This window comes from Drosophila gunungcola (assembly GCF_025200985.1).
Source record: "Drosophila gunungcola strain Sukarami chromosome 2R unlocalized genomic scaffold, Dgunungcola_SK_2 000011F, whole genome shotgun sequence".
Classification (NCBI taxonomy): Eukaryota; Metazoa; Arthropoda; class Insecta; order Diptera; family Drosophilidae; genus Drosophila; species Drosophila gunungcola.
This window is the reverse complement of record NW_026453169.1, coordinates 1,042,207-1,053,309: the sequence shown is the minus strand read 5'-3', so window position 1 is coordinate 1,053,309 and position 11,103 is coordinate 1,042,207. Positions and strand designations below refer to the sequence as shown.

General features: G+C 41.3%; 5 protein-coding genes across 7 annotated transcripts; 2 read left to right on the top strand and 3 right to left on the bottom strand.

Annotated features, from left to right (window-relative positions):
* The first annotated feature begins 222 nt into the window (after positions 1 to 222).
* LOC128255446 (uncharacterized) lies at positions 223 to 3,258 on the top strand. The gene is given in 6 exon segments (XM_052985048.1): positions 223 to 334; positions 394 to 672; positions 674 to 718; positions 780 to 970; positions 1,029 to 1,499; positions 1,562 to 3,258. Coding segments are annotated over 6 exon segments (2,598 nt in total). The 5' UTR covers positions 223 to 310; the 3' UTR covers positions 3,150 to 3,258.
* On the bottom strand, positions 3,165 to 4,388 carry LOC128255447 (uncharacterized). Of its 2 annotated transcripts, none has more exons than XM_052985050.1 (6): positions 4,351 to 4,388; positions 4,136 to 4,239; positions 3,948 to 4,057; positions 3,722 to 3,894; positions 3,527 to 3,662; positions 3,165 to 3,373 (listed from the first exon to the last, which is right to left on the bottom strand). In XM_052985050.1, the coding sequence occupies exons 3-6, from the start codon at positions 4,054 to 4,056 to the stop codon at positions 3,300 to 3,302; spliced, it is 492 nt and encodes a 163-aa protein (XP_052841010.1). In that variant the 5' UTR covers position 4,057; positions 4,136 to 4,239; positions 4,351 to 4,388; the 3' UTR covers positions 3,165 to 3,299. The 2 variants fall into 2 exon arrangements, with proteins under 2 accessions (XP_052841010.1, XP_052841009.1); XM_052985049.1 differs by having other exon boundaries at positions 3,948 to 4,083; positions 4,351 to 4,380.
* On the bottom strand, positions 4,036 to 6,385 carry LOC128255448 (uncharacterized). Its single transcript, XM_052985051.1, has 7 exons — positions 6,140 to 6,385; positions 5,877 to 6,064; positions 5,679 to 5,814; positions 4,715 to 5,005; positions 4,554 to 4,659; positions 4,351 to 4,489; positions 4,036 to 4,239 (listed from the first exon to the last, which is right to left on the bottom strand). The coding sequence occupies exons 1-4, from the start codon at positions 6,246 to 6,248 to the stop codon at positions 4,947 to 4,949; spliced, it is 492 nt and encodes a 163-aa protein (XP_052841011.1). The 5' UTR covers positions 6,249 to 6,385; the 3' UTR covers positions 4,036 to 4,239; positions 4,351 to 4,489; positions 4,554 to 4,659; positions 4,715 to 4,946.
* A 236-nt stretch (positions 6,386 to 6,621) lies between these two features.
* Positions 6,622 to 9,873, bottom strand: LOC128255557 (aquaporin-11). Of its 2 annotated transcripts, none has more exons than XM_052985218.1 (4): positions 9,731 to 9,873; positions 8,548 to 8,728; positions 7,413 to 7,826; positions 6,622 to 7,322 (listed from the first exon to the last, which is right to left on the bottom strand). In XM_052985218.1, exons 2-4 carry the CDS (start codon positions 8,723 to 8,725, stop codon positions 7,114 to 7,116), a joined length of 801 nt encoding a protein of 266 aa, XP_052841178.1. In that variant the 5' UTR covers positions 8,726 to 8,728; positions 9,731 to 9,873; the 3' UTR covers positions 6,622 to 7,113. The 2 variants fall into 2 exon arrangements, with proteins under 2 accessions (XP_052841178.1, XP_052841179.1); XM_052985219.1 differs by lacking the exon at positions 9,731 to 9,873 and adding an exon at positions 9,302 to 9,320.
* A 154-nt stretch (positions 9,874 to 10,027) lies between these two features.
* On the top strand, positions 10,028 to 11,006 carry LOC128255562 (transmembrane protein 186). Its single transcript, XM_052985226.1, has 2 exons — positions 10,028 to 10,242; positions 10,314 to 11,006. Coding segments are annotated over exons 1-2 (618 nt in total). The 5' UTR covers positions 10,028 to 10,241; the 3' UTR covers positions 10,931 to 11,006.
* The last annotated feature ends 97 nt before the right edge of the window (positions 11,007 to 11,103 follow it).

Sequence of the window (11,103 nt, the reverse complement as noted above, 5' to 3'; positions counted from 1 at the left end):
TGTTCGGAACATTATACAAGTATTAAAGTTATCTCCAGCACTGCGCAATTTTATTGCAAATTGACAAAAGATTCTGGCTTTGTTTTTGTCCTGTCTATCTGTTTATAATAATTAAATTTAGTAAGTCGGCGAACTATTTATGCTGGTTTTTAATGATGCGTACTATTATATTGTTCGATTCAACAGTCGTATGTTATCGGTTACTCGGATTGAATTACCGATTAGCCCATCCCTAGGATACTTTGTCCATCTCTAAAAGTGTTTTTCAACTGGTGGCCCGGAGGTGTTGTGTTTACAATTTATTTAGTAAATGGCGGACCAGTTAAACATTGAGGTGAGTCAATGGACAAACTGCATAACGATCTTTAAATTTCCAAAATCTTCCTTTTTAAGGGCCGCCCCCAAAGTGCGAAAGCATATGGGAAAGACAACGAGGAAACTACTGAGGGCAATGTTTATGTCAGCAAAGCCGCCGAGGAGCTGGTGCTTCCAGAAGCTCTGGAAGAATTGCTGGCTCTGAAGGGACAGCGGATGGCCGGGTTGAAGAGCACAGGTTGGACAAAGCCTGAGGAACTGGACAAATCTTTGGACTTGGACATCTACGATGATTTAAATGAGGTGGCGATCAAAGGGGGAGCAAAACCCGACGAAATGGATAAATCTTTGGATTTAGGACATCTACGACGACTTGGACGACTTCCAGAAGGCGGAGGATCGCGTAGGTCATGCATATGGCACCCTTCCCGACGTTGTTTGATCGAAGTTCTACTTTCTTGTAGAAAACCAAGGAGTTACTGGCTTGGGAGGTCAAACACGCAAAAGCATTGATTGAAATCGAGGCACTAAAGGCTGAAAACAAATCGCTCGGGAAGAAGATAAAGTCCATGGAGGTGAACCTGCAGAATCTGCTGGATACGGCCAAGTCGGAGGTGAAAAGAAAGGAGTCTCTAATTGCCCAGCTGCGAAAGGAGTAAATACACCAGTTTCAGACCGCAATTTCCAACTAACACTGCATTTTTTTTCTACAGAAAAGACGACATTTGCTTCAGGCGAAAGCGAGGGCGTGAGGTCGAAGAGCCAGGCGAAAGATGCCCCGAAAGTAAGCGCCCCAAAGAGTCTCAGCCAAAAGCAGTTGCCAAGAAGGATGTGGAAACCGATAGAAACCCCTTTAAGACGGCTCCCAAAGAAGAGACCAAGAAGTCTGGCGTTAAAGATGATGCCAAGAAGTTGGTCGTAAAAGATGATGTTAAGAAAACGAGCACAAGAGAAGATCCCAAGAAATCACACAGGCGAAGCAAGTCTCCCAAGCAATTACCACCCAAGACCAACGAACGGAGATCAAGCACGCACACTCGACGTGAAGAGGACCGCCAGAGATCCAGAGATCGGCGCCACAGCCGCAGCCGCAGTCCAAGACATAGCACCAGACGGGATCACCACAGGAGTCGTGATAGCAGTGCTCGGCATCACAGACGACGTAGCCGTTCCCAGTCGCCCAGGTCAGTGAGACAAAAGGACATTAGTGACCTTTGTTGACAGCAGCATATGAATTTTGTTGCAGAATCCAGTTGCCAGTAGAAAAGCACCATACCATGACGACCCTATTCGGCGATGAAACGAATGACCAGCCGAGCGAGAGCCCGCAACTTGAGTTGGCCAAAATGGCAAATGAATTGCAACCTTCGAGGAATGTGCTTACCAAGCAAATTGATCACACTTCAGATCTTTATGTGATCTCCAGTAGGGAACAACCAAAAGATGTTACTGCTGGTCTTTTCGCTGAAGTCTGCACACTGCAACAAGAGTTTATTCCGGGTCTGGATATAATTTCTCAGCCAGAGGCCGTAGATTTGGTCCACAACAAAGTCGAGCTGAACGAAGAACAGACAAAGTCTCTCCGAAAAAAGAGTAATGTTTTACCGACTCATGCAAAAGGCTCCGCCCATGGTAAACTAAAGGAAACAAAGCTTCTGGGCTTAAATTTAGATGTGCCGGAAGGTAATGGAGATAGTAAACTCCTTTCAGCAAATCATTCCAAACCTGAAGTTCACCAGCTGGACTTACTTAAAGGCGGAAAGCAATCAAACGATCCGCAAGTTGAAATGGACATAAAAATAAATAATTCTAATGAACCGGTTGAAGTTCAAACAGATATAATCGAGGATAAAATAGATAACGCCGTACAAACAAATACTGTCAGCGCACATACTGAAAAGAGTTCTCAGTTGAATGAGACAGCTTCAGAAGATTGCCCGAAACTAAACTGCGTGACACCTCCCGATGTCGGAATACAGATCATCGAGGATATTAGACTGCCTAAGATAGCGGACATCGAAAATATTGCTGTTAAAGTCGACAAGCCTTGCACGGACCCAACAGTAATTCCGAACTCAGAATCAAATGAGCAGAACCCAGGTGTCGATGACCACAACCTTCGTTTAGGCGAGTTGAAGGAACCTTCCAGCTCTACCAACGATACTCCCACAAAGTCCTCCACTGTCCTATACGCTAAGCCAGACTCAACGAAAGTGGACCATAATGATGAAAACGACGAGGTTATCCTGGAAGCTGCTATGAATTTGCTGACGAGCGAGCAGGATTCGCCAAGTGTCGCCGATCCCACCTATCCAAATCTGAGTATTGAAGAAGACGCCATTGAGATGGCATTGGAACAGTTGCATCAGCAGTCCCCAGACGAAACCGTAGTGACCTCGACATCGAATAGAGCTCTGCAGACACCCAAACAGAATCTTATTTCGATGCTCACCCAGTCCCCCACTCAGGGCAGCCCGTTAAAGTCAAAGGCGAAATTGAAGGCATCACCGAAGGGCACACCGGAAAAGCCATCCATTGAGAAAACCCCGCTAAAAAAGAGAAAAGTCAACATGGATAGCTCAACGGAGGCACCTCCCGTACCGACACTAAATTTGACGACGGCTGACGAGGACGTCAGCATGAATGAGACGATGGGATCTAGCTTGGGTAATGATACCTCAACAGTGATCAAGCGCTGTTCTCTGGGCAACACCGACTACCAGTACGAGGAAATAAAAGGCGAGATCGTATTGCGAGTAAAGCGTCGCTGTCGACGGCGACGACCAGCACCCGCTGAAATACAGACAGATAATGTGCCCGACAAACCAACTTAAATAAATATATACATATTTTACATTTTAATTTAGAATTTATTTCGAAAACGTCAAATTTTGCTTTCAAATTAGTGCTACAGTGTCACCGATTTTGGGTACCAATTTGTAAGTCGCATTTAACAATGCCATTCAAAGCACGTACTTAGTCTGCTAATCGACTCGAGTTGAACTTCCAATCATCTTGAACCATGAGTAGGCGACGAACCAGAAGAAGATCGCAACACCTGGGGGTTACAATAATTACAATACTCAATTTCAAGGAATAAGTTACTTTAATATTTGTATAACTATATAAAAGCTAAGATATTTTAAAGTCATTTAAAATAAACTATATGCAAATATTCTAATGACTTCATTTTTTAGTTAACAACTCTTACCGAAGCCAGCAAAGATAAGCAACAGGGTCACAGCCATAGCGCCAACTTCTACACAAACATAAATAAAAAATATGAGATCATAAGTTATGCGAACCATGCCGATTGTGAGATACGCAAGAACAAATTTTTTGATTTGCTGAAATAACGTTAAATATAGTTTAAGTTTATCGAACATAAGGAGCAGCTGCCACTTACCACCCAAACAGAAACTATCACAAGAACGCAGGCGACTAAATGGGCGAAGTGGATAACGAGGGTGACCATCCAAACATAATAGGAGGGAGCGTCGTAGTCGATTTCAAGCGTGCCAATATGATCATGTTCTTCAAATTTAACAAAGTTTATCCAGCTTTGATAGTAGGCGAGGTCTGTGAGATACATTACAAGCAATATCTTGGAATTAGTTGGTAACAATACCTACATTTTGTTTCTAAAACAACTGCAGCCGCCAAAATCATATCTACAATGGCCACAATAAGAGCTCCCCATTTAAGTTCGCAGCAGCAGCATTTCCCAATAGTCCAGCCCATTCTTTATTATTGAATTTGTAATATTTTCTGATCTTGCTTTACGAGTGAGTTATTGTCAACGATATCTAGATTTACGTACGTTCGATTTATAAATTGGTTGTTAAGACTGTTAATCCAGAGGAGTAGAGCCTCCGAGCTTCTTGAACCACGAGTAGATGACGAACCAAAAGAAAGCAGCAAGACCTGTGGGACGAAACAAATACATACGTTATATACACATTCTCTATTTTGGTGGGAAAAAGTGGCATGAAACTAATTTGTGAGAAACGAAATTCACTTAGTGAGGACGCTTACCTATTCCAGCTAGTATAACGCACATGGTTATAGGAAACTCAAAGCCAATTTCAATGCAATAGTATATAAATACTATTATGTCATAAATTATGCGAATTATCCCAGTTATTAGGTAAGGCAAAACCAAATTCTTGTTTGGCTGAAATAAAGTTAAAATGCATTGTAAACATAGGTTAATAAAATAAACAGCAGACACTACATACCTTAAAAACCGAAACAATACTAAAATGCAGCATATTATGTGAGCCAAGTGGACAACCATGATGACAATCCAAATAATTTCCATACTGCCTCCCCAACTGCCCAAGGCTTTGGGATTCCTTGATAAACATGTCCTTTAACCAGATTCAATAAAAGTACTTACAGTGGCAGTCGAAAGCAACTGAAGCCGCCATGATCCCATCCAGAATAGCGGCAATAAGAGCTCCCCATTTCAGCTCGAGGCAGCAGCATTTATTCATAGTATGGCAGCCCATTTTGTTGACTGTGTTTCGTGTGAGTTATATGACAATGTGGAGTGACTGGAGTGAACGTACTGGAGTGAAGTGACAGACGATTTCACGGACTACGCTGTTTAAAATTTTAACGGAGATATTTTATCCTTCTATCGGGTTATACCACGAAGCGACGGTTAGCCAAAAGTAAGTGGCTGGAACTGTAAGAAAAAGGGGAAAAAATATTGGATCTTTAGTGGTAGAGATTTACTAGAGCCCTGCATGATTGGAGCCATTTGATCTATCTATGTTTTTTTCACAGCTCCTGGGACTCATAACTCCTATGAGTCATAGATTGATCGACTCTCCCAGTGATGCTGGTCAAGAATATATGTATATACTTTCATACTTTCAGCTCCATTGAACGGACAACACAAAATATTATTTATCTTAATATAAGCAGCAATTAAAAGAAAAACAAAGTAGGTCTCTTGTTCTTAGAAAATCGCTATTTTTTGTTCGACATAATGGAAAAGATTAGGTCGTAACTGAATATTCCAGGCACTAACCGTGAGGGAATTCGCTTCGACTTAACGGAGAAAATATTAATCCCAACCCGAAATATTGGGTATTTCTGTGAGAATCCTTTTTAAAAGCTGATCTGTTCTTTGAGCCATTGGAGTCATGACTCATGAGCCATAGGATTCATCAGTCATAGGAGTCATGAGATTGTCCGTTTTACATCAGATCAAGTAGATCATTTCAATTGTACATGAGCTCGGCCATTCGAACCTTGAATATTTTCGACATGATTTACTCGAACCTATTTTCTTAAACTCCACTCATGCAGGGCTCAAACTTTTACCCATTATAATGCAAGGTGCTTATACTTACACAGACTTAGACCGATCAACCAAAAACTGGTGGTATCATCAAACGACTTGGTAACTATCCAAATCAAAATCAGAAGCAAGACAACGAATCGCATTAGGGCAGTGGCTAAATAGGGAGCAGCCAGCATTTTATCCTCCTAAAATAGAAAAGGGTTTCAGGGAAAAAGGAAAGTCAGTCCCTGGTCCTGCAATGACTTACTGAAAGTACGGAAGTAATAACGAGAATACAGGCGCCAATGTGGAGGATGAGGACCACCAGACAAAAGATGTACATTGAATAGCCGAACCTGTTGTAGTAGAAGTCGGGACCAGTATAAAATTCCACATAGGATTGTGACGTTGCTTCTGTAAGGAACGAAATATCAGCTTCCACTTTGCGCCTCATCCCTGTGATGAAAAAAAAAACCAATTAGTCCGATGGTCGTTATAGATCTGCTCTTGCAAGGCTACGAGCAAACTTACATGGTAAATAGCATCCGCAAAGAATGCTTAAGATTATGTCCACGAAGCCAGTTACTAACAAGCCCGACTTTAAATCCATGATAGCAAGAAATTTTTCGACAGGAGCCATTTTAAGGAATTTCAATCTTTACTAAGTGGTTTTATAGTTGGTGCGTAACAAGTTTATCAATTGGGCACTTAAATCAAGTCGTGTGGAAATTTAGAAAATTTGTGATGTCAAGTTATTCAAGGACCACTTGGACATAATAGCCATCTAACTGTGGAACAGCTTAAATCAATATTGCTCTCAAAATGATTAAACATCTTGACCTCAATTTTCAAATCGAGGAACCATTTCGTCCCTTTTAAATTGGGGAATTAGGGAAATTATCTGAAAAAATAAACATATTCTTTTACTTACTTAATGCAAGATGAAAGCATGAGCAGGAAAAGGTCTGCTTTAAATCGGAATGTTCGGTGCTACAAAAGGAAAGTAATATTCATATAATTTCCATTTTTTAATATTTTATTCTTTTTTTACAATATACTTCCTATCTAACATAACTATTTTTTTACAAACGCTATTTTTATACCCGTTTTTTTTTAGAATTTTAAACAGGGTTGGTTAATGTATATTGCAATCAAAATAAATTAACTCATGAATTGAAGTTTTTCTGACCTCAAAAAGTATTATGTTATTTGTTACCTAGTCAATTTGTTCATGTCATTGTGTCAGTTTAAACGTGAAACTCCATTCAGTCTGATTAATTTTTGTTTTAAACGTCTAAAAAGATATCAGAAGATTTTTAAAAAAGGTAGATTTTGATCATAAATTTCCCTTGCATGCCTTTTGGGTTGGCAACATACTTTTAAAGCAGGAAAATAAATAAGCAGTGGGCCCTCAACTACATCGTTATTTTGTTTTTCATTTAGCACACGTAGAATCGTAAATCTTTCTGGATATTGACAGATATTTGAAATACTCTCACGGAAGCTTATTCCCGCTTCGACTTGGAGCCCGCCTCCTCGCCGAGAAGGATGCGTCGCACTGCGGGAAGCTTGAAGACCGGAATGGAGAGCACGGCCCCGGCACAGGCACCTATCCAGTAGACGATGATGTGCTCCAGGTGGCTGTGACCGCGACAGCCCCACTTGAGGGCCGTGGCCAGAACCGGATTGAAGTAGCCGCCGGAGAAGTTGAAGGCTGCAAGCAGGAGATAGTTAAAGGCGTAAACTACTTGGGAGACCAGCATTGGACGGGCGGATCGGATTGGACAAGCGCTACGCCACTCACCTGCCACCACCAAGCTGGTGCCGATGAAGGAGTCAATGTAGCTGCCGAAGCGCGGCTCCTTTTCGTTGATCGTCTTGGAGGCCAGTCGGCAGAGGAGCGTGGCCACGCCCTCGATGACCGCGCCCAAATACGGACTAACCTGGAGGTCGGCATTGCAGGCCTCGAAGGCGCGGCCGCGGTGCGTCTCGGCCAGCTCCAGCCACCAGAAGAGCTGCACCGCCCGGTAGACGCAGCATCCGCCCATCAGCTCCGCCCAACTGCGCAGCGCCATCTCCTTGAAGCTGGTGCGACCCTCCAGCACGTCCTCCATGTGGGTGTACGGGCAGGCGGAGGCGTCGCCCCACACCCGGCCCCACCAGATGGTCAGCAGGAACAGGCAGATGGCGTACATGGACACCCCAAAGTTGTCGGCCACTGAAAGGGAGATTTCAAAGGACATTTGATTTTATCCTGGGTGCTACTAAAATCTAGATTTTAAGTCGAAACAAAAAAAAAGCTATCGGAGATTATGCCGATTAAAGGTGGACAGTAAAATGGTAGACTAATTCCAAGGTAATGCATGACCCAAGGAAGCCAGGTAATGGGTTACCTCAATAAGTCAATATATAGACTTTTTGCCTAGTTTTAACATAATATATAGACTTGTTTATAGTCAATTTTTACATGACATCAAAAAAACGTTTTATTAAAAGGACAGTTTTGGATGAACAAGTTAACGAATAAAGTAATTATTTATATTTCCTCAATTTATAAATTAAACTACATTTTATAAAACAGGAAAAAGAAGTGCTGTACTTAATATCTCGAAAACTACTTAATAGATCGTTTTGATCGTTAAACATTTTTGGATATTGTAAAAATTAACTCCACTTTAAATGCAAATTGTTATTTCCTTATCAAAAAAAAAAAAAAATACAAAAATGGCTTTTTGAAAACATAATAAAAAAAACATCTACAAAGTTGAATAATTAATAAACTTAAAAAAACGAAAACATATTTAAAAGTGCTAATATTCTAAAGATCTCTTTATAGAGATATTTGAACTTAGTAAGAAAGATAAAATCAAAGTGGTGCTTAATAATAATATAAGCCTATTAAAACTATACCGAAATGGAAACGCCAAACTACCACTCACCTATGATCAGCTCAAAGCAGCAGGCGCACAGCTCGGCGGCGGCGATGGCCTCGTTGATCAGGATGGGAACAATGCCCTCACGAGTCACCATTCGCCGACTGATTACCCGGGCGATCTGGGCCAGGGCACAGCAGCCCACCATGAACAGGCCACTAATGCCCAGCGCTGTCGTCGACATGTCCTGCGGTTTGGGGGTAAACGGAAATGATCAGTCGCAAATTGTAAATACCTTATACTTTCCTGAAAACTCAAATAAATTATACTAAAGTTAACAAGCTTACAGGAAGGATAATAACTTTGCAGATTTCGGAACCTATTATAATAATAACCTATTATAATATTATATTGAGACGTTAATTAAAGAATTGTAATTTTTGTCAAAATTATAAATTAACTAGAAAAACTTTGTAAGTCATTATCCTTTTTTAAGATATCTATAATATGCAGAGCTCCCAAAAAGTGTCCCCATTTTACTTGCTGTCAGAAAAAGATCAGTTACCTTAGCACCCTATGAAAAATAAAATTGAAAGACACTTTCAAAATGTTTTTGTTCAAAGTGTCTTGCTCAGAGACTTAGCATTTCGGTTTGCTATGTTTATTAATATGGGAATGAGAAAAAATGTCGGCAAGTTACATTTTATTAAAAAAAGGCTTCATTTTTTATATTAGTGTCGCTTTGCTTGTTTGCAAGCGCGAGGCCGCCAAAATAATGTGCAAAAATAAAAACCCACACAAAGAAAATTACTTGGTTTACCCAAACTCCAAATCTTTCAAACTGCTAACTTAAATTCTCAGTTTAATAAATCTTTTAAAAAAGTGATAAACTAACATAAAACTTTAGATTTAGATTAAGATTAGAATATGTAGTGTTTCAAAGGTTTTTTGTAGCTAAATGTGCGGATATAACGAATAAAAGGTTAATTCTTAGACCCTTTTCTCAAGGCCTCCTAATCTTGTGAACCTTGAAAAATTTGCAATTCAAAAAACAATGTAAACTTGTGTACGTTGATGCGAAAAACTATTTCTGAATTCAAAGCACAAGCGAATGCACTAAAAATAAATGTTTGGGACGAGGCTTGACCGAGCAATAAATCCATATAAATACAACTGTATGAAAACAAATTGTGTTTTTTGCACGGAAGCACATAATCCATAAAATGTTGTGATATGCGAATGCACATACTTCGCAGTTATAAAAGACGAGCTGGATTAGAAAATCAGCGGAGGACCGCGTAACGAGGCTGCGAGAACTGTCCGTCGACTAAAGACCTGGTATAAGTGATTTATTTATTGATGATCACTCTCCGCTCGCTGGGAAATCATCTGGCTTTTCTATATTTATACGCTGGGTCCTGACGTAACAGCTCATACGGCAAAAAGAGCGCCAATTTTCAAATTAACCGCACTTTCAGCCTTGCTGAATGGGCAGCACTGGCGACGGCAGTGCTATCGATTGTCACCTGGTGTATCGATAATCAGCTGATTTGTTTAAATACCGTCAAGACGTACAGCTGATAAATCTGATAAATTCGCTTTTTAATATGTAAGAGGTCTTTTTTATTTGAACTAAACCCCATTTAAAGTGTAACAAAACTTGGATTCGCTTTTAAAAGAGATAAAAAAAATGAACAATTGAGTAAAGGTTGTCCAGTGTAAACGGCACTTTATAATTGCAAAACCACAACATTGATGAAAGTGAGTATGGGGTTTGCATTGAATAATCTAGTGTTATTTGATTTATTAAGTCTGGGCTCAATTATTTCCAGTGCTGGAGCTGCTGAGCAGGATTCGCCCGACAAGGCTGCCATGGAGGAGCTGCATGTCCTTGGCTATTCAACCGGTACAGAGACGCCCCCTCGCAACACAATCAGCCGGCAAAAGTACGGCAAACGACCTCGCCGGATTCACCGAGTGGCGGACAGTCTATAGCCTGCCTTCCATACGGATTGTGGCCGCATTCAGTAAGCTCAAGGTCTACCAGGCGGTCATCACGGCAGCCGGAACGCCCATAGCCTTTGCTTTGGGAAACGCCGGACAGCTGAGCACGGATGCCCTGGCCATTTACGCCGCCGTGGGAATCAGTGGTCTGGTCACCCTCACACTCGCCAGCTTTGCCGCCAAGAACCTCGTGGGCTTCATCTACGTCAACGAGCAGCAGGATCTGCTGAAGCTGGCCTACGTCGACTTCTGGGGACGACGACAGGAGACGCTGGTGGACACCGACGATCTGCTACCTAGCTGGGAACTGGGCAGCCCGTCCCGTTTGAGGTTCGTTTCGACCATCTGCCTGCGCAGCGATCCTAAACAGCGGTACAAGCTGCTGAATCGCTTTGGCCATGTCAGCGATCCCCACGTCTTTGAGGGCCTCTTTGGAACTGATTGAAGTTAGTTTTATATAGTTGTTGTACCGGAGAAATCCACTTGTTTATATCTGAATTACAAAATCATGTTATCATGTATTTAAAGCTTCTTTTTCCTTATGGCTTCTCGGTATTTCAGATGACCAATATTTATGCCTACTTAAAAATTCTTTATTACGAAGATTTACAATGCTCT

Excerpts from the sequence above, each read along its gene's own strand:
- LOC128255447 (XM_052985050.1), bottom strand. The coding sequence starts at position 4,056 with ATGGGCTGGACTATTGGGAAATGCTGCTGCTGCGAACTTAAATGGGGA. Across the intron at positions 3,895-3,947 it reads AGTTGTTTTAGAAACAAAAT|ACCTCGCCTACTATCAAAGC; the intron begins GTAGGTATTGTT and ends TGTATCTCACAG. Across the intron at positions 3,663-3,721 it reads TGATAGTTTCTGTTTGGGTG|CAAATCAAAAAATTTGTTCT; the intron begins GTAAGTGGCAGC and ends ACGTTATTTCAG.
- LOC128255557 (XM_052985218.1), bottom strand. The coding sequence starts at position 8,725 with ATGTCGACGACAGCGCTGGGCATTAGTGGCCTGTTCATGGTGGGCTGC. Across the intron at positions 7,827-8,547 it reads CTGCTTTGAGCTGATCATAG|TGGCCGACAACTTTGGGGTG; the intron begins GTGAGTGGTAGT and ends TCTCCCTTTCAG. Across the intron at positions 7,323-7,412 it reads CACCAGCTTGGTGGTGGCAG|CCTTCAACTTCTCCGGCGGC; the intron begins GTGAGTGGCGTA and ends TCCTGCTTGCAG.
- LOC128255448 (XM_052985051.1), bottom strand. The coding sequence starts at position 6,248 with ATGGCTCCTGTCGAAAAATTTCTTGCTATCATGGATTTAAAGTCGGGC. Across the intron at positions 5,815-5,876 it reads TTATTACTTCCGTACTTTCA|GAGGATAAAATGCTGGCTGC; the intron begins GTAAGTCATTGC and ends TTTCTATTTTAG. Across the intron at positions 5,006-5,678 it reads GTTGATCGGTCTAAGTCTGT|TTCCAGCCACTTACTTTTGG; the intron begins GTAAGTATAAGC and ends TTTTTCTTACAG.